The 25653-nt window shown below is 39.7% G+C and overlaps 1 protein-coding gene across 1 annotated transcript in view; it reads right to left on the bottom strand.

Annotated features, from left to right (window-relative positions):
• The window catches only part of col27a1b (collagen, type XXVII, alpha 1b), a 425030-nt gene that overhangs the window by 363062 nt on the left and 36315 nt on the right, over positions 1-25653 (bottom strand). The window contains exon 3 of the mRNA XM_052036787.1: positions 1832-3264. Coding sequence (XP_051892747.1) covers positions 1832-3264 — 1433 coding nt within the window. The remainder of the gene's footprint in view (positions 1-1831; positions 3265-25653) is intronic.

Raw genomic sequence — 25653 nt, 5'->3', positions numbered from 1 at the left:
TAGTAGATTCTAATTAATAAGTGAGCATTACTCAGCAATACAGGGGCACAATGAGAACAGCAAACAGGATTGGAATCCATTTACTAGTGAGTCTAATGTTACAAATGTCATATTACAAATTTCAAGCCAGATTCAGGACTGGGAAAATAATTTATAAAGGTAACACACCCTAAACCTGCTTTTTTAACAGTTGATAAACAACATGTACATGTTAGGCTCAACTCAATCAAATATCAGAGACTCGGCTCATGTGGCGCCAAAGAAAATATTTCCCTATAGTGCATTTTCGGAGTGATATCTTGAGGAATCCAAACAAGTTAGATGCTTCATGGAGTTCTAACATTAAAAAGTGTTATGACACATTTTCTAAATACAGAGAGCTCAGGTAAGTTCAATCACTTCCTTGGAAAAATTTGATTATATTTGTAGTATTAAAACATAATTAACAATATCATGTATTCAGCTGAGTAGAAGAGGAAGATGTTTGCTGAAAGGGCCCCATCCAGCACATCTAAAAGTTGCACTAGATAGATGTACCAATGGGCATCAATGACCATTTCAAACAGTGCCCCCCACCCCCCTTTGCCCCACCACTGAAAATTTCAGTTGCGAGAGAGATCGAGAGAGAATGAGAGTGAGAGCGAGATGGGTGATGGTGTGTAAAATGGCATAGAGCCATCTCATCATGCAGCAGGGGACTTAGTTCTTCTGAAGGAACAATGCCAAGACTGTCATAGACAGAAACCAATGTATCTGTAATTTAAGCTGGCTGGAATAAAGGGATCTACAAAACATATTTAAAGCTTCTGGGTAAAATGCTTCAATAAATATGGTTGAGCATACTATGGGACAGATATCCTGATTCTCCAGGTCCCTGGTTAAAACTGTGCACAAGTTATATAACAATCATTTAAAACAACTATTATAGATAGCCTGCATGTTTTCCTTCAGTAGACATGGATCTGAAGAACCAGATATGCTATGATATTTAGTTGGGAAGGATGAGGAAGTAAACTGGAAGGAGTTCATGAGGCTCTGATAAATGGGCGGAAGAGGAGGGGTGAAATGGTGGGTGGGGGTGGCAAGGCACTGCATGAAACACTAGGAGTCTGCAGTGACGTTTACATTAGTGGGGGAGGTGCAGATGAGAAAATCATGGCAGGTGACTTGTAGGTGGAAGCAGGAGCATGGAGATTGGAGGTGGGTGGTAGTAGAATGCAGTGCCAGGAATTCAGTGATCGACTGACATGACAGTTGCAGTCTAGTGATGCTCTGGGAAGATCAGATTGTCCCAGGAGTGTCAATGATGGGCAATCCTTGAAAACATGGTTTAAGTTCCCTTCCATGCTCCAAAGAGGAAAGATGTTATGCCATGTACCCTTGATGCAGAAATCACATCAGGGATGCAAGGGTGACTCACATCAGCAAGCACTCAGTTGAATTTATGGAATGACACAAATCAACCTAGAAATGGTTACTGCACATATCACACCTGATAACTATCAATTTTCAATTGCATTTGGCTTTAAAAAAAAATCAAGGAAATTAACTTATAGGCAAGGATTTTCAAAAATATTTTGAGTGACTGGATTGCTTTACTCTTTATTTATTAGTGTGGCTCTTGATTTCATCTTTGGTAGCTTTCATTCCTTCAGGTGATGTGCCAGTTGTGATTTGTTACAGTTTTTCAAATGTGAAATTTGATTCAAATGGCTGTATACCAAATACTTTGCAAATCAGGCATGATGGCTAAAGTTTAATGCAAGACGTATGACAGACAAAAATATAGACTACATTCAGTCAAAGAATATACAAGAGACATGAATCTTACCATTGGTCCAGGGTCCCCTTTTATACCTAAAGGTTCTTGAAATAGTGGATCAACAGTAAAACTTTCCATCCCAAATGTCTGGTATCCATCTGTTGCAGCAGGTGTTATAGACGTGACAGTGTAGGTACCTCTGGAGTCATATGGAGTTGTTGGCTTTGGCTCAGTTTTCTTTACTGGTGGCTGTTTGTTATGCCTTTGTGGTTGTTTGTTCCGTCTTTGCAGCAATTCTTCCACAAGTTCTGCTGAGGGTTTCTGGGTCTCAAATCGACTCTCAGTGGATTGGTATTCTGGTTTCTTTTTTACTGGCTTTGTTGATATTGGATTTGTTGTCACACTTACAGTTACTTTAGCTTTCTTTTTCATATCTTGCTCTGTTGTAATATCAGAAGGGTTTTGGCTAATCTGTCTCTGCCTCTTTAACTTTACATTATTTTTTTCCGTTGATTGGTCTTGAGCTGTGTGAGATAGCATCGTAGCAGGGGCTGTGGTTGGAAATTTGATACGTGGAGGGAACTGGAGAAACTCAGTGCTTGGGAGTAGTGTTGTTGTTGCCGGCTGTAGATGGGAGGAAGTAGCGCTCTGGTGTTGTACTGACAACAGAGCAGGCTGGGATGTGGTATCAAAAGATGACCGTTTATTGATCTGGATGTTGAAGTTTGGCACCGTTTGAGCCATGCCCATAAAAGCTGATCTCTCAGTACAGTTGTCATCTTTTCCAGTCCTTTTATGCAGCATTAATGGAGAAGAAGCGATAGCAGATGAATTAGGAAAACGTGGTAAAAGAGGAAGCAGTGGGAGAAGGTTCGGCCGATAGATATCTGCCTGCCTACACTGTTTTTTTATATATTTGCAATAATTATGAGCTGCTTTTGCAGAGGGATAAATATCAAACTGACAGATGGCTCCTTCAAATTGAACTGAGTTTTGGTTCATTTTTCCCAAAAGAAAGGAACCATCTGGATCTAAAGAATCTTCTTTTTTGAAATGCAAATTTGCATTAGTGCGATTTTTCCCACAAGAAGTATATAGAGTAACCTTTCGGCTCCTGATGTTGATCGCCATGTGGTGCCACTGGCCATCGTGAACGTCATAATCAAAATATACAGACTGTTTGTGTCCTACATACACAATGATTTTACCTGGTATAAACTGAACACCAAGCTGTAGTTTTTTCTTCTTATTTCTAACAGAAAATAAAAAAGCATTGTTGATACGATGTGAGCACAAGCTCAAAACTATGGCGAGGTTAGTGCCATAGGAGGCAGGAATGAGTGCTGCAACAGGTGTTTTGATGCGTGCTCTCTGTGTGAGAATAACGCCTGATTTAAAAGGAATGACCCCCTGAGGAACAGAGTGGGACGTTACAGAAGATGGCGATGACTGTGTTTGTGCTTTTTTCCCAGTAAGGCCCAGCCTTTGGAGAATGTCCACATCTGTAAAATAAAATTAAAAATAAATTAATTATTAAGTCTGTATAGATGAGATCGTAAAATAGCTGGTTTTACAATTGATTTAAGTGAGAAAAAAAACAATTTTTCTTGCATTTTTAGTTATTCTATCAAATTCAAGAACTCACTATCAAAATTTGATTTGAAATATGTTTAAGAATAGAAGCAGGGGTCGACCATTTGGACACTCATGGCCTTTCTTCCATTCAATAGGATCATCACTGATCTTTTCCATCAGCCCCACTTTCCTGCACTAGCCCCATATCTCTTGATTTTCTTAATACATAAAACTCCACAAGGAATGAACCTCCACAGCCCTCTTGGGTAGAGGATTCCAAAGAAGAAATTTCTTCTCATCTTTGTCACATATCTTGAGAAGTGAGCTCTCTGGTTCTAGATATCAAGCCTGGAGAAACTTCAACTCGGCATCTATCCTGTCAAGCCTTGTAAGAATTTAGTCTGTTCCAATAAGATCACTTCTCATACTTATAAACTCATGAGAATATAACCACAGGCTGTTTACTCTCTCATACTATAAATCTACTAGCCCAAGCATGTACTCCTTCCATAGACAGGAACACCAGACCTGTTCACAATGTTCCAGGTGCAATCTCACCAAGGTCCTGTAAAATTTCAGTAAGACATCCCTACTGCATGCTCAAATCCTCTCACAATAAAGGCTGATATACATTCTGCCTTCCCAATTGTTTGCTAAACCAGTAAGTTAAGTTTTATTTATGCACAAAGACAACTACTTCTTTCTGAACATCAACATCATCACCTACTTTTCCATTTTTTAACAAAGTAGCTGACCTCACATATTTCCACATTATATTTCATTTACCACATCCTTACCCATTCACTTAACCCATCTATAATACCCTGAATCCTTTCTGCATTCCTCTCACAGCCACACTGCCACCTTGCTTTACACAATCAACAAATGTAGATGTATTACACTTGTTCCCCTTATCCAAATCACAGATATAGATTGTGGAAATCTGGAGTGACAGCATCAATGGCTGCACCCCTATGATCCCTCCACCGCCCCATCCAGTCACAACCACCCAGCCAAAACAAAATGTATTTATTCCTACTTAGGTTAGTTTAACCATTATGAATCAATCCAACACAGTGCAAACCATCCTTTCTGCATATATGAGATCCTCAAAATCACAATTTATTATAGAGATCTGTACAACTGGTAATAAAATTTTTCTTTGATTTCTCAATGACAGCATCCACGAAAGCCTGTCCTGATTTACCCAGTACAATATAAAATTTGGCAACAACATTAGCCTTAGCAAAAATACCATACATTTCATCTCACAATGCAAAATTAGAATGTTAATAATACTTTTATTAATCAGAACTACTTTTGTAGGAAAATAGAATGGCACATTATTGCAGGAAGGTAGTCACTGGAACTGAACTTTATATATGTGATATTACCAAATGAAGCATAGCTCTAGACCTTGAGCATAGTCCACTGAACCACAGGAGCAGTCTCAATGACAGGCAACCAGCTATATTCACAGAACCCATTTGACAGCCAGTGACGTCCCATCCACTGGACGCACAGGCTGTCAAGACCCTCAGTGTGATTGGGGCTTGTGAATATACTGTTCACAAACTTTTTGTAACATACCGGACACATAAAACATAAAAAATACCAATACAAAATATTTTTTTTGATTTAGAAGGCTATAAAATGCACAAACACATTAAAATTCAATTAGAATCATTAAAACTAACTTGAATAAATAAATAATAAAAACAAAGCTAATCTGTCTCCTGTTCATGTTTAACTCAGCCTAGGCTCAAGAAAAGATTTCCCAGCCTGAGACCCAACTAGACAAACAATGACACTGCCAATTTAGACCAATGCAAATGTTAGATACCAGGACTTCTACTGTGATAAGTAGGTGAGTCTCAGTGGACATACTGGTGTTAGGATGGAAGATCTATTCTGTTGATCATTAGTGGGGAACAGCAGACCCAAAAAAAGGATAAAGGGAATGCACACTAATTGGTAGAATGTGATAGGTGGTGTTCATCATGAATCTTTCCTAGAGTTTCAACTTCTCATGATAAATATTGATTTAATAAAGAACAGAATTTATTTATCAACATTTGCAGTTGACTTTAATTTTGAAGCAACAGAAAGTTATGTGGCTGGGACCAGGAAGTAACAAAGGATTCGTGGGCAAAATTTGCAGCAGACAGAATTCAATGGGTTGAAATGTGAAACCATGCATTTTCAATCCAAAGTAAGTGGGAATATTTAGCTCATGAAACTAGGAAGGAGCAAAGAGAATAGGATATCCAAACTGTTAACTGAAGCACAAATGCAATAAATATTAAAATGTGTTAATAGAATGTTGTGATTTATCTTAAAAGGATTGGAATACAAAGAGTAGGAAGTTATGCTTCAATTTACAGAGCCCTGGTCAAACTCCATTTGAAATATGCATTCAGTTCTAGAACCACAGCTTAGGAAAATTTACTGGATGTAGTAAAGGTCTACCTGAATAATGCCAAGGTTTAAACAGTTAAATTATAAAGGCCATTTTGACATATATTCTCTTCCATTTAGAAGACAGCAAAATATAAGATAATGAAAACATTCACTAGATTGCATCAAGAGAGTCTATTTACTCAGTTAGAAAATCCAAAACAATAATCATAATCATACAATTAGTGACAGTTATTCAGCAGTGAAAAAGTGGTATTTTTCTACAAAAAGAATGGAAGAAATCTTGAAATTTCCTCTTGCAGCAACAATCTGCTGGAAGAACTCAGTGGGTCGAGTAACATTTGTAGTGAGAAAGGAATTGTCTTGAAATTTCCTCTATTAGGTTATGGATACTGGGCCAGTGGTAATTGATAGAATTTTATCAGGTAAGAGTATTGAGGACTAACCATCATAGCTAAGTAATTAGTGTAAAGGAACAGATCAACCATGATACAACTGAATGGCAGAACATTCTCAAGGTGATAAGAAGCCAACACTTGCTCTCTTGTTCTTATTTCAAAAAACATTTGAAATACCAATGCTATACCAATCCAGATGGTCTGATGCTTTCCACACTGAACACTATTATTTCTGAAAACATTTTCTCGTTTGGTGATCAGATGGTAATAATAGTGTACTGAGCATCATAATAATATATCTACTCTGTCAAGCCGATAAGAATGTTACACGTTTCAATGACATCAAATCTTAATTCTTCATAACTCTAGAGATTCAAGGCAAATATGCTCAAACTCACTTCATTGGACAACCACTCAACATCGCAGAAATCAATCTAGGGAACCTTTCGATGCTTCGTCATTTGAAAAAGTACCCTGATTTCACATTTTTTCTACTAATGTTTATGCCCTCACATCTTTCCATGTTATATTCTATTTATCACGCTCTCATACATTTATTTAACCTGTCTATATCCCCTAAATCCTCCTCACAACTCAATGCCACACAGCCTTGCATCACTCCCCCCATGTTATATGTGGTTCCCTCAGCCAAATCAGTGACATACATTGTGAACATCTGGGGACACAGTGCCAATCCTTGCTATCCCCACTAGTCACAGCCTTTCAACCCAAATATGAATCCTTATTTCTACCCTGTTTCCTGTGTTAACCAAACCTCAATCCACATGGGCATATTAATTCAAATCCAACAGATTCTAATGGTGTATAATAAACTCTCATGAGATACCTTATCCAAGACCTTCTAAAAGTCTAAATACATTACATCCATCATTCCTCCTTGTTTATTCTGCAAGTTACAATCCCAAAAAAATCTCATACCAATTTTTCATACACAATTTTCTTTTCATAAATCCATGTGAACTCTGCCCAATCCTATTATTTTTAAAGTGCTCTGCTGCCACTTCTATAATAATAGATTCTAGCATTTTCGCTACTGCTGGTAGGCTAACTAGTCTACAGTTTTCTGCTTTTCTTTTCCTTCTTTCATAATTAGTGAGGTTCCAGTTTTGCTGTATTTCAATCTGTGGGGATACACACTAGCATTCTTGGAATTTGACAACCAGTGCATCTACTTCCTCCATGTTACCCATTTCAAAACCATGTGATGCAGGTCATCAGGTCCTGGAAATTTAAAGCTTTCAGTGCCAATAGTTTCTCCAATACAAACCATTTTGCTGATACAAATTTCTTTGCCCACTCACTCTAGATTTGTCATCTTCTGCTACTTGTAGGAAATTTTCTGTGTCCTTGTGGAGAAAGATGCAAAATATGTTTAATTTCTGTTATTTTCTTATTCCAAAATATAAATTCTCCTGCCTTGGTCTGCAAGGGACCCATATTTTGGCTAATCTTTTCATTTTTACATATTTATAAAAGATTTTACTGTTTTTAATGTTTCTTGCTAAATCACTCTCATGTTCTACTTTTCTTTTCCTTTTCCTTATCAATTTCTTAATCCTCTTTTGCTGCATTCTGAAGTTTTCCCAATCCACTGCCTTACTGTTCTTTTGCACCACATCTTCAGTCTTTTTCTTTGATCTGATACTATTTTTAACTTCACTTGTTAACAAAAGCTGGACCACTTTTCCTGTTGGTTTTTTGTTTCTTAAAAGGGATATCTGTTTGATGGGGCAGAATCTGTTAGGTGTGTACAGGAAGGATTCTTGACACAGTATGTAGACAGGCCAACTAGAGGAGAGACCATGCTGGATCTGGTATTAGACAATGAACCTCCTGGTCAGGTGAAAGACCTCTTGGTGGGCGAGCATTTTGTGGATAGTGACCATAACTCCCTGACCTTTAGCACAGCCATGAACAAAGATAGGAACAGACATTATGGGAAAGTATTCAATTGGGGGAGGGCAAATTATGATGGTATTAGGCAAGAACTTGGGAGCGTAAACTGGGGACAGATGTTCTCTGGTAAATGCACTGCAGAAATGTGGAGTTTGTTTAGGGACCACTTACATGGGATTCTAGGTAGGTTTGTACCACTGAGACAAGGAAAGGATGGTAGGGCGAAGGAACTATGGTTAACAAGAGAGGTGGAAGGATTAGTCAAGAGGAAAAAAGAAGCATATTTAAGGTTTAGGAAGCAAAAATCAGATAGGGCTCTTGAGAGTTATAAGGTAGAAAGAGCTTAAGAAGGGACTGAGGAGAGCTAGAAGGGGACATGAGAAGGCCTTGGCAAGTAGGGTTAAGGAAAACACTAAGGCATTCTACACATATGTGAGGAACAAGAGGATGACTAGGGTGAGGGTAGGACTGCTCAGGGATAAGGGGGGGAAATATGTGTCTGGAGGTGAAGGAGGTAGGGGAGGTCCTAAATGAATATTTTGCTTCAGTGTTCACCAGGGAGAGGGACTTAGATGAATGTGAGGTTAGCATAGAACAGGCAAATGTGTGGAGCATGTCAAGATTAAGAAAGAAGCAGCGTTGGAGCTACTGAAAAGCATAAGGATAGGTAAGTCCCCAGAGTTGGACAGGATATACCCCAGGTTACTCTGGGAAGTGAGGGAAGAGATTGCTGGACTGTTAACAATGATCTTTGAGTCTTCCCTGGCCACATGAGTAGTACTGGAGGATTGGAGGATGGCAAACGTTGTTCCATTGTTCAAGAAAGGTAAAAGGGATAATCCCAGGAATTATAGACCAGTGAGTCTTACATCAGTGGTGGGCAAGCTGTTGGAGAAGATTCTTAGGGACAGGATATATGAGCGTTTGGAGAAGCAGAGTCTTATTAGGGAGATTCAACATGGTTTTGTGATGGGCAAGTCATGCCTCACGAGCCTAATAGAGTTTTTTTGAGGAAGTGACAAGACAAATTGATGAAGGTAGTGTGGTGGATGTGGTATATATGGATTTTAGCAAGGCGTTTGGCAAGGTTCCCCGTGGCAGGCTCATTCAGAAAATCATGAGGTATGGGATCCATGGAAAATTGGCTGTGTGGATTCGGAATTGGCTTGCCTATCGAAGGCAGAGAGTGGTTGTAGAAGGAGAGTATTGCAGAGTATTACAGGATGCAGAGCTGGGCGGAGAAGCAGCAGATGGAATTCAATCCGGAGAAGTGTGAAGTGATGCACTTTGGAAGAACGAACTTGAAGGCAGAGTACATGGTTAATGGCAGGATTCTTAGCAGTGTGGAGGAGCAGAGAGATCTTGGGGTCCAAGTATATAGATCCCTCAAAATTGCCGCACAAGTGGATAGGGCAGTTAAGAAGGCGTGTGGTATGCTAGCCTTCATTAGCCAGGGGATTGAATTCAAGAGCCGAGAGGCAATGTTGCAGCTCTGTAAGATTCTGGTTAGATCACACTTGGAATATTGTGTTCAGTTCTGGCCACCATGTTATAGGAAGGATGTGGAAGCTTTGGAGAGGGTGCAGAGGAGACTTACAAGGATGCTACCTGGGTTGGAGAGCATGTCTTACGAGGAGAGGTTGCGTGAGTTAGGACTTTTCTCTTTGGAGCGACGGAGGGTGAGAGGAGACTTGATAGAGGTATACAAGATTGTGAGAGGTATAGACAGAATGGACAGCCAGCATCTTTTCCCCAGGGTGGCAATGGCCAATACTAGAGGTCACCCATTTAAAGTGCATGGAGGAAAGATCACGGGAGACGTCAGAGGTTTTTTTTTAATTTACACAGAGAGTGGTGGGTGCCTGGAATGCACTGCCAGGGGTGGTGGTAGGGTCCAATACAATAGGGTCATTTAAGAGACTATTAGATAGGCACATGGATGAAAGAAAAATAGAGGATTATGAGAGGTGAAGTAGAGAGGGAATAGATTAAATGGGGATAAGGTTTATATAGGTCAGCAAAACATTGTGGGCCGAAGGGCCTGTACTGTGCTGTGCTGTTCTATGTTCTAATTTACAACATATCAAAGTACACTGTCTTACACCTTAAATTGTATATTTCACTTCCTTCAAACAGAATTAAATGCAAAACTCATACTCCTCAGATATCATCACTTACAAGGACATCTATCCAAGTCTGACATTCATTTCACCAACTGTTCTTTAATACTCCTCCTTTCCATAACTTTTCAGAAATTTACATCATGCAAATTCATACACACCTCCAATTATAAAACTGTTAGAAAACAATGTACCCATTCAGCTGGTCGAGGAAACCACCTTCCAGCAGAACAAACCTCTAGGTTCCTTTCAAGAGGTGATGTGGAGAATTGACAGGGCACTTCATTCAAAATCCTAGTATAAACATGTAGCAGCTTCTAATTCCCCAGTGGGTCACCGGAGTACCCTACAGCACAGTACAGAAGTAAGCATCAAGTGAATCCATAGCACTTTAAATCATCCAGCTTCCCTATGAGTTGCAAATGATTTTTCCAAAACAGAAAAACGTGACCCAACTTCATCTGGCACCACTCAAAATAGCACTGCATGACGGATGATATCATTTAGTGAATATTCTCAGTACCAAAGTTCTGATGTGTATGAGCACATACACAGTTAGTTAAGTTCTGCCATCTACACAATTCTTGTGGAAAGACCACTCTTGAAACTTAGTCACAAAAAACACTGAAGTTCAATTGCATATTGCTTAAACCCACAGCATGTGATCCAATCTTAATCTGGAACAGTCTGATGTTTTAAAAAAAAGACGAGTTGAAATTAGATTTATTTCCTGTTATCCCTGGCCAACTGAAAAAAAAATTTGATTTAAGGTTAAGGAAAAGAGAAACCTATCCTTGACAATGTGTGTTGAAGCATAGAAACAACTGATGTATTGCAGTGCCACTAGTTTCAAACAGTGTAGGAACCTGACTATTTTTCAATGCAAATGGTATAATGGAGCCAAAAGAATAAGCTACAGGAGAAAAAAAAGATCTCTGGTTGTACCACGCATTAAAATTTACTTCTGTTCCAAATTGGCTTTAATCCAATCTTGACTGTGTAGCAAAAATCACTAAAATCTTACATGCTAAACCAATTCCTGCTAAGACCATAATTTTCCTCTGGCAATGATCTGCACCAGTTCCATAAATTCAACATTAATATTTTCATGAGTTATTTACAGTACTGTGCCTCAGAATGATGGAGCTAAAACATTGAATGACATACTGTATACTCAGACTGAATCAGCACCACTGTACTATCTACTGTAATTTTATTTTCAAATTTTCACACGGCCCTTTAATATCTTTATCTTCAACTATTTCATTCTGTCAACCAAACTTCACATTCTAATCCAGATTTCCTGCCTCCTGTTATTGCAAGGACTTGTGGAAATGATATTCACTCTTTAGTCTTAAACCCAGTTATAGTTTTGAACAAAATTATTGCCTAAAATTTCATCTTCAGTCATGAGCCGAAGTCTTTTCCCAGGGTCAGGGAATCTAAAACTAGAGGGCATAGGTTTAAAGTGAGAGGAGAAAGACTTAAAAGGGACCTGAGGGGTAACTTTTTCCACAAAGTGGATGGTGAGTAAATGGAACAAGCTGCCAGACGATGTAGTAGAGGCAGGTACAATTATGACATGTAAAAGGCATATGGACAGTTTCATGGATAGGAATGGCTTAGAGAGATATGGACCAAATGCAGGCAAATGTGACTAGCTCAGTTAGGCAACTTGGTCGCCATGGATGATTTGGACTGAAGGACCTTTTTCTGTGCTGTACAGTTCTATGACTCTAGGACTAAATTATGCTAAATTTGCTGTACAGTAGCAACAACTTCCAATGACATGCTGGTATGTCCTGGTGTATGTGGGTGGCAGGTGAATCTCGGAGTTGATGAAAATATTAGAGAGAATAGGTTAAGGGAAATAAGTGGGGGGATGGGAATAAGGGGAATGCTATGAGAGCTGGCAAAAAGTTGATGGACAAAATTCCCTCTTGGGTCTTAAGAAAAGATATAAAATACTCAGTTTCTGAAATTCATTCCACTGAAGTCCATGGAAATGAATTTCCACAACAGAGCACAATGAATTGCAACCTCTATATAGATGACAGGAGACGAATTCAAGGTAAATGTTCATTGTTGTTCTATCCAAGCAACTCTGAGGGCTGAAAACTATCAACCTGTAAAGGTGGTTGGGTAAAAACTGTCATTACTTTTAAAAATACTTGAGGATGAGCTATTAAAGAGCCATAATTTGTAAGGTGAATGAATCAGAGTAACCCAAAGAACTCCATCTTTTGGTTGGCATGGACATGATGAGTTGAATGGTCTATTTCTATGTCGTAAACTTCTATAATTCTACAAGTTCTGCTCACTGAATAGTTAAGTTTCAATGTATCACATAAGACAGTTGGCTAACTACTAACATTAGAAAGATTAAAAGTGTAGATGTAAAAGTTCACAGGCAGTTCAATGGCTCCAAATTTCATTGTAGTTTGCATCAGTGACATTGACAATGCCAAAGTGTGGTTCAAAGCAGTTTTATCAAAATGTGGACATACACAGTTCCTTAGTCTTAGCAAGTCAAATGCAGTTTATGAAAATCAAAGACATGAAATAGGACTCCATACGTCCATCATTTCAGCACCAGGGATGCCAATTTGGCTGGAGTTTTAATTGGGATATACATATACTCATTTTACATTACTCGCATAGCTTGTGTACGGCAAAAGTAATAAACAGAGTAGGCAGATTGTGACATCAATCCTCCTGCTACAATTATCTAATGATAGCAGAGTTAAATATGGCACCAGGATGCCACGTATTTCGCATGCACAGAGAATCCAGCATTTAGCAGGAGGAAGAGGTACCATTCCATCCCAACAAAAAAATACTGTCAGTGCTATTTAAAGGGATTAAATATCAAGTTTTTGATAACTGATGAAAAGAACTTGTTGCATTGGATATTTGAGCCCTTAGTTTCAGAGGTCTAGTCAAAATGTTATGGCTGAATATACCCCTAAACTTGTAAATCTGTTGCTGCCAATCATTGTGCTTTGGTGGTTATTCCTTTGGGTTTGCGGCATAATATTAAGAAATATCTTTTTCTTTTTGTGCCGACAATAGCATGCAGAGAGAGAATGGAATGATTCTCGTGGATTACGAGCATCCCAATGGTTCATGGATCCAGTGACTGCATTTCATCTTGTTTGTGCCAGACAAGAATCCAGTATATACAGAGACACAGAGGTTTCACTCCTTAAATGTTCAGCTGGTCTGCAACCATTAACAAAAATCGGTGCCAATAAATGAAGAGCAATCAGGGCTTCTTCATCCTGCAAAAGTCCATTTTGTTTTTATTCTTGAACAATAGTGTGGATGTTAATGTGAAACTGATAACCACTGAATAGCTGACTCCTCATACAACTTCAAAGCTTGCACAGAGGAACGTGCACTAAGCTTTGGGAGTGGCTTAACTTTGGACTGGACTCTCTTGCCATAAGCAGCAGCAATGTGGGCTTGGCTGGCTCACATTCTAAAGCAGTGCACTGGGAAAAAGGTACTAGCAAGATCACAAGTTATATCACCCTGCAAGTGGATATATTTATGCTCCCTGGTGGCAATTATTGTCCCATGCCAGAGCACTTCAACAATCCTAGTAGCCTATTGGAGGACACAGTAGTGTAGCGACTAGCATAATGCTATTACAGCGCCAGCGACCTGGGTTCAATTCCCACCGCTGTCAATAAAGAGTTTGTACATTCTCCCCGTGTGTCTGTGTGGGTTTCCTCTGGGTGTTCCGGTTTCCTCCCACACTCCAAAGACGTACAGGTTAGGAGCTGTGGGGATGTTATGTTGGTGCCGGAAGAGTGGCGACACTTGCAGGCTGCCCTCAGCACATTCTCAGTAATGCAAAAAGATGCATTTCACTGTGTGTTTCAATGTACAGGTGACCATTAAGTAAATATCTATCTTACCATTCTTTGCTAACCTCTGCAGTATGTGGCACGTCAATCTTTAAGCTTCTACAACTTGTTGCAGCCACAAAGCATTGCTTCTTTATGACATGCAGGCAACAATAACAGCCATAAATGCAATACCTTAAATGTAGCAAAAATGTCCTAGGGCACAGTATAAAGGAAGTTGTTGCAGTGGAAGAGAGGTTTTTGGTTAAGATTTCCAGAGCTAGGGGCCTTTCCAGCTGAAACCAGTCACCAATTGTGGAGAGATTACATTCAGGGATAGGCAAGAGTCCAGAAATGGAGGAGTACAATTTCAGATGGTTATAGGGTTGAAAAAAATTTAAAAGGGATAGCAAGAGAGATAAGACCATGATGATACCTGAAAACCAAGTTTAAAATTGAGAGATTGCTTAACCAGAAACACTGTAAACTAGAAGACCAGGGACAATGGGTAAACAGAACATAGTGCAAATTAGGAAACAGACAATTTTTGATCACCTTTCGTTATAGGGAGAGAATAACAGAGGTTACCATTGAAGCAGTCAAGTTTAGAGGTAAAAAGAAGCATGAATAACAATTTTAGCAACAGATGAGCTAAAGCAATTCTTGAATGCACAATAAAATAAAAGCCAGAAAAGGTGGACTTAGAGATGGTACAGTTATAAAGTCAGAGAGACATAGAGCAATAAAGCATGGATACAGGCCCTTCGGCCCAACGAGTTCATGCTGACCATGTTATCCACTTAATTAGCCCCAACTGATCCAAAACTCAACTCAGGATTAAGTGTGATCCCAAATGTGCAAACAATCAGTAGCTAGGAAACTAAGCTTGCGACAGAAAGTAGAGACAATGTGTTTTTCCTTCCCAATATTTAAATGAAGGAAAATGTTGCACATTGGAAAAATGATCTGATAATTCAGAGACAATGGAGGGGTCAAAAGAATGAAAATCAAAAAACTGTAGATGCTGCAAATCTGAAATATCAGAAAATTCTGGAAATACTTAGCAGATCATGCAGCAGCAATGGAAAGAGAAACAGATAACATTTCAGGTCAAAGCCCTCTCATTAGAACTGCCTGGAACAAGGGAGCTAGTTGTGAGGCAAAGCTGTGTAAAACGTGCATGTTTAAAAAATTAAGAGACACAAGAGACAGCAGATGCTGGAATCTGGAGCAACACACAAGATGCTGGAGAAACTCAACAGGTCAGGCAGAATAAGTGGAGGGAAATAGTCAGCATTTTGAGTTGAGACCCTTCACCATCCAGTCCGTTTAAATGTCTCAGCCCAAAACATTGACTGTCCATTTCCCTCCACAAATGCTATCTGACCTGCTGAGTTCCTCCGGCATCTTGTGCGTTGTATGTTAAAAAAAATTCGGTGTTTTCAGATGACATTTCTAAGGAATAGAATAAGGATGCAAAGCAGGAGCAGCCTGAAAACAGCCACTTGGAGAACACCAGACATTAAAATGTCAGCACCAGAAGATAAGCCATTGTTAGTTAATCTTTGGCCATGCATGAATAAGTATGTATGAAACCACAAATGTAATACTATCCAATTGAATAACATTGAATGAGTGCTGTAGTTAGACAGCATTGTCAATCACTTCAAGAAGATTGCTATAATCAGCACCAACTAGCTTGAACTAGCAGGAGCCTACCAAAACTTATTTCTGTTGCTGTATACTGAGGAAATACGCAGTGAAGTTGGAACCACCTGGTCACTCTTATCATGGCAGTAAGGTAAGAAAACAAACTTTTGCAAGCAGTCTGCACCAAATCAAAAGGTTGCAGATTAATTGATGGAGAACCCAGCATGATTTTCCAGTGCTTTCTAATTTAGGCCCACAAAACTATGAATAAATAAACGAATAAAATTGGCTGAACCTTTAGTTTGAAAAACAGATTACTGGTAATCTACCCACTGAGCATGTATACAAGCTTATCCACAAATAGTGGGTTCAGTCATGTGGGTAATTTACATGTGGGCAGAATGAAAGTTGGCTGCCCCAAAATATTCTATTTGTATCAGAGTCCAAACAAAGCACTATTTACAACTGTACTCTCTCAACACGTCCTTCTTCAATCATAACAGAATTGCAACCTTAAATAAAAAAGTACAAAAGGCTTGTTGTCTAAAAAAATAACTGCATAAACCAAACAGTTCTGAAACTTTAACATTTTGAGCACAGGAGTATCTTAAATTCAAGAATTAAAGTTAATTTGAATACTATCATAAACTTTACATTTATCTTTGCACAACATATGAACAGTTGAAAATGAAATTTTAAAAATTACATTTTATGAGGACAACTTGGAAAGTTAAACAATTTGATTCAGCTTTACAAAGTGATTTTCCTACTTAACCCCCCCCCTTAATGGGCCCCACTTTTCTCTCTCTTCCTCGCTGCTGCCAAACCTCCACCTATCGGCTGGTTAGATGTTCTTGGCTATAAACTTTTCCATTCTGTGGTAAATGCCAAGAATCTGTTATTATTATTAATTTGTAGTGTTTTTTAAATGATTTAGAAATGGTATCAAGAATGATCCTCATAACAATGAAGAAATTGAGCTAAAGACAGTGACTAATTTTGCAATGCAATTCCTTGCAATGCTAAAAGCCCTGTCTTACCTTAGCCTAACACTCATCTATGTGCAATGTTATTTGTCTGAGAGGGACATCTTAACTGAGACTAATCCTGTTTGCACATGGGATCACTTAACAATCAGATGTGTGTGTCCTGACAGATTAGTCTTCTTCCAAGCCTAAAGTACTAAAGCCAACTTCAACTTCAGCATCTTTCCCCAGCCTGGACTGATAGGATATCAGAGGAAGAAATTATGACAGTAATTTTGAAAGAAAATGGATGGTACTTGAGGAAGGAAGCATAGGATATCTGGGTGCTCAGAAATGGCACTGAATGGGACGAAAGGAGGCAGGACATGAATGTTGTGGTAAACGTATACTTGTAAGAGTTAGCAAGAAAAGATTATGGGCATTGTGCATGAAAAAATGGGAAATCTGAAAATTAATCATCAGCAAAATTGGTACGATGAGAAAGTGTAGGAGTCAAAATGATAATAAACTTCATTATATTTATGCCTTAAAATCCATGAAATAACTAATTCAAGGTGTTCTAGACAATGAGGGGTTTAGTGAGATGGCAAGGGAATTGAATGAATATTTTGCATCGGTCTTCACCGTGGAGGACATAAGCAATGTGCCCGTTAGTCAGGAGTCTCACGAATTGGAGCTGAGTTCAATTGAGATTAATAGGGAGAAGGTGCTTGGAAAACTAAAGGGGCTTAAGGCTGATAAGTCTCCCGGACCGGATGAGGTGCATCCCCGGGTTCTGAAGGAGGTGGCTGTGGAGATAGCGGAGGCGTTGGCGATTATTTTTCAGGAATCGATAGATTCTGGCATGGTTCCGGAGGACTGGAGGGTAGCGAATGTAGTTCCGTTATATAAGAAAGGTGGGAGGCAGCACAAAGGCAATTACAGACCTATTAGTCTGACGTCAGTGGTGGGAAAATTATTGGAGTCTATCCTCAAGGAGGAGGTTACCGAATACCTAGAGGCGCAAGGCAAGATAGGACCTAGTCAACATGGTTTTGTGAAGGGGAGGTCCTGTCTGACCAACCTATTGGAGTTTTTTGAAGAAATCACAGGTAGGGTGGATAAGGGAGAGGCGGTAGATGTTGTGTATTTAGACTTTCAAAAGGCCTTTGATAAGGTGCCTCACAAGAGACTGATTAATAAGATGAGAGGTCATGGAATTATGGGCAGGGTAGCAAAATGGGTGGAGAATTGGCTGGTTGGCAGGAAGCAAAGGGTGGAAATAAAAGGATCTCGTTCTGGTTGGTTACCGGTTACTAGTGGTGTGCCGCAGGGGTCGGTGTTGGGGCCTCTCCTTTTTACCTTGTACATCAATGATTTGGATGATGGAATAAATGGTTGTGTGGCTAAGTTTGCGGATGACACCAAGATAAGTGGAGGAGTAGGGAGCATAGAGGAAATAGAAAGAATGCAGAGGGACCTAGACAGTTTAGGAGAATGGGCAAGAAAATGGCAGATGAGATTCAATGTTGAGAAATGTGCAGTTGTACACTTTGGAAGTAGAAATAAGCGGGTAGATTATTATCTAGAAGGAGAGAAGATTGATAGTGCGGTAGTACAAAGGGACTTGGGGGTACTTATACAAGATACCTTAAAAGTTAACCACCAGGTTGGATCGGTGGTTAAGAAAGCGAATGCTATGTTGGCATTCATCTCGAGAGGTATAGTGTATAAAAGTAAGGAAGTGTTGATGAGGCTCTACGGGGCGCTAGTGAGGCCTCATTTGGAATACTGTGCGCAGTTTTGGGCCCCGCATCTTAGGAAGGATGTGCTGACGTTGGAGAGGGTTCAGAGGAGATTTACGAGAATGATTCCAGGAATGAAAGGGCTTAAGTACGATGAGCGTTTGTCGGCTCTTGGACTGTACTCGCTGGAGTACAGAAGGATGAGAGGGGACCTCGTAGCGACATTTAAAATGTTGACAGGTAAGGATAGAGTAGATGTGGCTAGGCTGTTTCCCTTGGTGGGCGTGTCCAGGACCAGAGGGCACAATCTTAGAATTAGAGGGTACAGTTTCAAGACAGAGATGAGGAGAAGTTTCTTTACCCAGAGGGTGGTGAAATTGTGGAACTCCTTGCCACGCACAGCAGTGGAGGCCAGATCAGTGGGGGTGTTCAAGGAGGAGATAGACAGATATCTAAATAGTCAGGGTATCAAGGGATATGGGGATAAGGCTGGCAAATGGGATTAGAATAGTTTTTTTTTTCTCTCTCTTTTTTTCCCACCCCATTTCTTTTTCCCTTTTCCTTGGAGCAGACTCGATGGGCCGAATGGCCTGCTTCTGCTCCCTTATCTTGTGATCTTGTGATCTTGTGAAAAATGCCATTGTGGGCAGGATCATGCTTGATTCAGCCACGCCTTGAATATGGCCCCTTGTACTATTCCCAGAATTGCACTGAGCTTTTGCAGCCTCACAGCTGCAGCCAAAACAGAGCAGTCCACCTGCAGCAACTGTGCCTCAGGGAACAGAACTCAAACCCTGTCTCCCAACTGCACTGATGACCTACTGACAGCATGGACCTTTTTGACTGTTTCTAAATGTTTCAGATCATTAAGTGCTTAAATGCAGTTATACTTAAATAATATTAAAAATTGCAAATTAATTTCAATATATTTTAAAATAATATGTTTAGCTTAAAACTCATTTACCTAGCATAAATTAATTCAAACTTTAACATTAATCAGAACTAAGAAAAGTTAGGAATCAAAGATGTTTCGGGTTGCAGAGAAGTGGGAGAGATGGAAAGAAAAATGAAAACATCTGTGATGGAGTGGACACCACCCCATTAAAGACAGACTGTTCTCTCCAAACATTCCCTTCTCTGAAAACACCTTTGATTTTTTAACTTTTTTTAAATTAAAGAAGTGATTTTTTTAATATATTGTAGTGCTGCTGAGCTTCCATAAATCAGATTTCTGATGATGTTAAAATCTACATATGGAATGTGTATCCCTTGTTGCCTTGCACCCAACAATTAAACCTGTTTCCAGTTCCAAAAAGATTACAGAATTTAGACAGCTGCAGGACTTGAGTCATAGCAGCTATCCAGGAATCTTGTGCTCACTTATATAAACAACTTTATTACAGTTGCACACTTGGTTCACATTGCTGGAACTGAAATTGCAACAGTAGCATGGGACATTTAGGATTGCTCTGCTCAGATCTGGCATAGACTTGCTGGTCAAATGGCTTTCTTTTCTGTCATAACAATTCTCGAATTCTATGAGGCCTAGATTGCTGTGTATGTTATTGATGGCATCTTCCTGCTGTTGCAAAGGCAAGAGGCCTTGCATCAGCAGCAAAGTTGACATAAGTTGATTGATAGGGCTGGCAATTATCTCTCACTTAATATATGTATTTGTGAGTAAGCAATTGGCAGATCCTGCATCTCCATCTGGCAGACCCATCAAAATAAATAAAGGCCAAAATGTTCAGGGCAGCAGGGACTTAGGCAACCACAGACAATGTTAAGCCACTGTGCCCAACTGGAACAGCTCTTCATCAAGGAGACTACAGATCTTTATCACCTCTTGACCTGCAGTATCTTAGCTTCTGAGATACTGTATAACCATATTACAAAAACTGAGCCTCTGTCTGTAGACACTATTAAATTGTAGTGTTCAGTGCTAGAGGCACTTCCTTGTTGTACAATTGCAAGTTTATGAATAAAGGCCTGCTGCAGACAAACTATTACTGGTCATCTTGATCCCTCTCTGTGGTCTAATCTAAGGCACCAAAAATGCCAACCATTTTATTTGAAAGTGAATAAATTTAGAAGAGAAATAAATTCAAGTATAAAATCTTGAAAACAATAAATTAAACCCTAAACTGTACTCTGACCTATATTTCACAGCTTTTACATGTCCCTTTGTGTTCTTTCCACCTAACATCCCTTAATAAGAGTACTTCAACAGCTTTTGACCTAACCAAACCTGGTCCCACCCTTTGTCCTATTCATTCCTCCCCTGCCCTCTCTGCCACTAAAACCTAATTTGTTTTCCCTCTCTACCAATTTTGATGAGAGGTCCTCAACCTGAAACATTAACTCAGTTTCTCCTTCCACAGCTGCTTCCTGACCTGTTGATGTTCACAGCATTTTCTGTCTTTATTCTAAATTGTAGAAAGTAGCTGCTCAAAGAAAGTTCTCCAAACAAACCCTAACCCACTAGTAGGTAAGAAAGCAACTATGAGTACTGAGAACAGTGACATCTTTGCCTGTTTGTTTCCACTCCTTCAACTTCCACTATAGATGCACCTTGATTTCACTGGCAAACTTCAGAAAGCCTGGAAAGTCCATAGACCTAACATTGTGTCAATTCTCAATACCACCCCTATTGATTAATGGACATATGAAAATAAGAAACATATTTCTCCTGAGAGGCTGCATGGATGCAACCTACAGTGCTCCATGAAAAATATGGGTGTCATTAGTTTGGACGACGTTGTTCAATGATTAATTTCACCAATTTTGTCAGCCCACGCACACTCAAACCCAATCCTACATACCCCTTCAGAGTAAAAAAAATCAGATGAATAATTTTGTAAATTAGTTTTGAACATTAGTGATATCCCATAATCTACAACTATAAAAAACTGAAACAGTTTGTCAAAGCCTTCTTGTCCAGCAACAGATGTAACTACATCTGATTCCACTTTTCCTTAACCTGCTGTGAAGAAAACCTGCAGCACAGAAGACAATGCAGAAGAGCATTTTCCTTCATTTAGATTGTGGTATCAGATTTGTTTTTGTAAATTGTGAATTTAGGGCTCTCTTAACCCAAAGATGGATTTCACTTTGGCTTCACTATGGAAATACTTGCATATTTTACCATCCCTGCCAGAATATAGTCATTATGATTCAAGGAAAATATATAATCAAGCATAGTGTTCACCAAATTAAGTAAAAATTACCAATATTAATTTATATCCAATACAGAATCCAGAAAAAAATGTCATCCCTAATATATACATAAAGCAAAAATGAAACAAACAAGTTTGCACCAAGACCTATTACCCAGTAAAGATCCAGGCCTCTTTGGTTGCTTTCCAAGTTATGATATAACTGTGTAAATATGTTTTTTTGTTGTTTTATAGCACATTGCATCACTAGATTCAGAATTAATTTAGTTGAACCAATTCTGTATGCAGTGCTGCACTTTGGAACTTACTGGCTTCAATGAAGAAAATAATAAAAAACACTCTTCACTCAGAATCTGTTTCAGATACATCTGTCAGGTGTCAGCCTTTGGCAGTGTATGGTACAATATCTGCTGAGGAAATCCCTTGTACACATTGTCCAACTACAAATTTAGCTTTAAATAAAGTGGGGATTCTTAAATTAGATTTGAATAGTTGGTTCAATATTTAACTCTGTGATCTTTATCTTAGTCAGTTCCTTGGAGTTAAAGATGCCCCTTAAAATTCCAGATTATTTTAATTAACTGAATTTAAACTCCCTAGTTGCGATGGTGAAATTTGAACATGTATCTCAAGATTGTTACTCCAGATCTCTGGGTTATCAATTCATTAATTTAAACACTGCACCATTCCTCCCATAATTTAGTTATCACAAATGCCATGAGAGATCTAACACGAGGGCTTAGGCATACAACTGTAAATGATCTTAGTTGTCAACAAAAACAAAATGCTTTTTAGGAATAATGTCCTTACCACTTAGTGAAGAAAGGATTAAAATTAAAATGAATAACAGATGTTTTCATTGCTCTCGAATATGTTTTTGAACGTTATGTGACATTTTCAGAATACTCTTACTGTCCTGAAGTACTGACATGCTCCACAATTTTAATAAGCTCTTTGACTTCTGAAACACTCTTTTTCAAGACAAAAAAACTGTTTTGTCTATAAGATCACTGGCAACATCATCCATTTAGGAAAATGGACCTATTCAGTTGATATAAAGCCATTCTCTAGCAGGGATGATGGTACAGCAGCAATGGCAGGAGTTTCTGGGAGTAATTTGGAAGATGCAGGATCAGTTCATCCCAAAGAAGAAGCATTCCAAAGGGAGGATGAGGCAACCGTGGCTGACAAGGAAAGTCAAAGACAGCATAAAAGCAAAATAGGGGGCATATGATATTGCAAAAATTAGTGGGAAGCTGGAGGATTGGGAAGCTTTTAAAAACCAATGGAAGGCAACTAAAAAAGCAATAAGGGGAGAAAAGATGAAATGTGAAGGTAAGCCAGCCAATAATATAAAAGAGGATACCAGAAGTTTTTTCAGATATATAAAGAGTAAAGGAGAGGCAAGAGTGGACAAGGGACCGCTGGAAAATGATGCTGGAGAGGTAGTAATGGGGAACAAAGATGAATTGAATAAATATTTTGTGTCAGTCTTCACTATGGAAGACACCAGCAACGTGCCAGAAATTCGAGAGCGTCAAGGGGCAGAAGTGAGTGTAGTTGCTATTACTAAGGAGGTGCTGCTTGGGAAACTGAAAGGTCTGAAGGTAGGTAAGTCACCTGGACCGATGGACTACACCTCAGGGGTCTGAAGGAGGTAGTTGAGGAGAATGTGGAGGCATTAGTAGTGATCTTTCAAGAACCTATCACTAGATTCAGGAATGGTTCCAGAGGACTGGAAAATCACAAATATCACTCCACTCTTTAAGAAGGGAGGGAGGCAAAGGGCAGGAAATTATAGGCCAGTTAGCCTGACTTCAGTGGTTGGTAAGATGTTACAATCTATTATTGATGAGGTTTCGGGGAACTTGGAAGCTCATGACAAAATAGGCTGAAGTCAGCATGGTTTCCTTCAGGGGAAATCCTGCCTGACACGTCTGTTGAAATTCTTTGAGGAAGTAACAGGCAGGATAGACAAAGGAGAGTCAGTGGACATTGTTTACTTGGATTTTCAGAACACTTTTGACAAGGTACCGCACATGAGGCTGCTAAACAAGATAGGAGCCCATGGTATTACAGAAAAGGTACTAGCATGGATAGAAGATTGGTTGACTGGCAGAAGGCAAAGAGTGGGAATAAAGGCGGCCTTTTCTGGTTTGCTGCCGGTGACTAGTGGTGTTCCCCAGGGGTCGGTGTTGGGTCTACTACTTTTCACGTTATATGTTAATGATCTAGATGATGGAATTGGTGGCTTTGTGGCCAAGCTTGCGGATGATACAAAGATAGGTGGAGGGGCAGGTAGTGTTGAGGAAGCAGGGAGTCTGTAGAAGGACTTGGACAGGTTGGGAGAATGGGCAAAGAGGTGGCAGATGGAATACAGTATAGGGAAGTGTATGGTCATGCACTTTGGTAGAAGGAATAAAGGCGTAGACTATTTTCTAAATGGGGAGGTGCAAAGGGACTTGAGAGTCCTAGTACAGGATTCCCTAAAGGTTAACTTGCAGGTTGAGTCGGGAGTAAGGAAGGCAAATGCAATGTTAGCATTTATTTCGAGAGGACTAGAATATAAAAGCAAGGATGTAATGCTGAGGCTTTATGAGACATTGGTCAGACCACATTTGGAGTATTGTGAGCAGTTTTGGGCCCCATATCTAAGGAAGGATGTGCTGGCATTGGAGAGGGTCCAGAGGAGGTTTACAAGAATGATCCCAGGAATGAAAGGGTTAACATATGAGGCGCGTTTGATGGTTCTGGGCCTGTACTCGCTGGAGTTTAGAAGGATGACGGGGGATCTCATTGAAACCTACCGAATATTGAAAGGCCTGGATAGAGTGGACGTGGAGAAGATGTTTCCAGTAGTGGGAGAGTCTAGGACCAGGGGGCACAGCCTCAGAATAGAAGTACATCCCTTTAGAACAGAGGTGAGGAGGAATTTCTGTAGCCCGAGGGTGGTGAATCTGTGGACTTCATTGTGGAGGCCAAGTCTTTGGGTATATTTAAAGCAGAGCTTGATAGGTTCTTTATTAGTAAGGGCGTCAAAGATTATAGGGAGAAGGCAGGAGCATGGGATTGAGAGGGAAAAATAAATCAGCCATGATCGAGTGGCAAAGCAGACTCGAAGGGTCGAATGGCCTAATTCTGCTCCTATGTCTCATGCTGGTCATCAGGCATCGAGACTACATCTCTCAAATACCTAAGATAATGAGAAAAGAGAGAAATCCATCATTACCCTGGAAAAAAAAAGTTTCACAGCTTCAAAGTTAGACCAGGCTGAACTCTTACTCCAAACGTGGATTTTAAAACGTTAAAATGTGGATCAAAAGGTGAATTAGAGGAGCTACAACCATGGAAGTGGTTTTTCTACATTTTAATGGTGTGCTACTCCAGCACATTTTTTTTTTAAAAAAGAGTTCATTGGCACTTCAATCTTCAATTTCAAGTTCCCAGAACCCTTGTCACATTTCCCTGTGAAATGTCATGCCATGTCAACTTTGGCATTCGCTACTGAATTAATCTAATAGCCACAAGCATGGAGGCGGTTGGAGTAGGCACAGTAGTAGGGTGCTTCCTGGAAGTCACAGTGGCCTGAATAAGCTGGTGAAGAATGATATCCCAAGAGGTGTATTCCTTCCCTCTCTCTTCACTTTTATCGCTTTCCATCCTCCCTTCTCTCCTCCCACAAACTCTTTCCCTCCCACTCTCAGGATACAACCAGGCACTCCTGACAGAAGGGAGCCAGATTAGTCTCTGTAAGAAGACTGTCTATAAATGCTTGAACTTTGGGAAAAGGCTATAATAAATTCCTATACCTGCTGTGGCACTTGTGCCCACTCCAATGTCTTCTCTGCTGGAGTATGGATTTTGGGTGAATTACCTAATACAGCAGGGAGCCACAAGCTTTGTGTTGTAGTCAACGATCACAGCACAGCCTGGGATGATCCCAAGACTAGGAAGCTGAGGGTGACGATGACCTTGATTTCCAGAATCAGAGTAATCCAGGTATACATACTGGCCTATATGGATCCTCCCCGGGTTACGGCAAGGTTCCTATGAAGTGTTCGTAACCTGGAAAGTTC

This window comes from Pristis pectinata, chromosome 23, assembly GCF_009764475.1.
Source record: "Pristis pectinata isolate sPriPec2 chromosome 23, sPriPec2.1.pri, whole genome shotgun sequence".
In the NCBI taxonomy this organism is placed as follows: domain Eukaryota; kingdom Metazoa; phylum Chordata; class Chondrichthyes; order Rhinopristiformes; family Pristidae; genus Pristis; species Pristis pectinata.
This window is presented reverse-complemented; position numbering and strand designations above follow the sequence as displayed.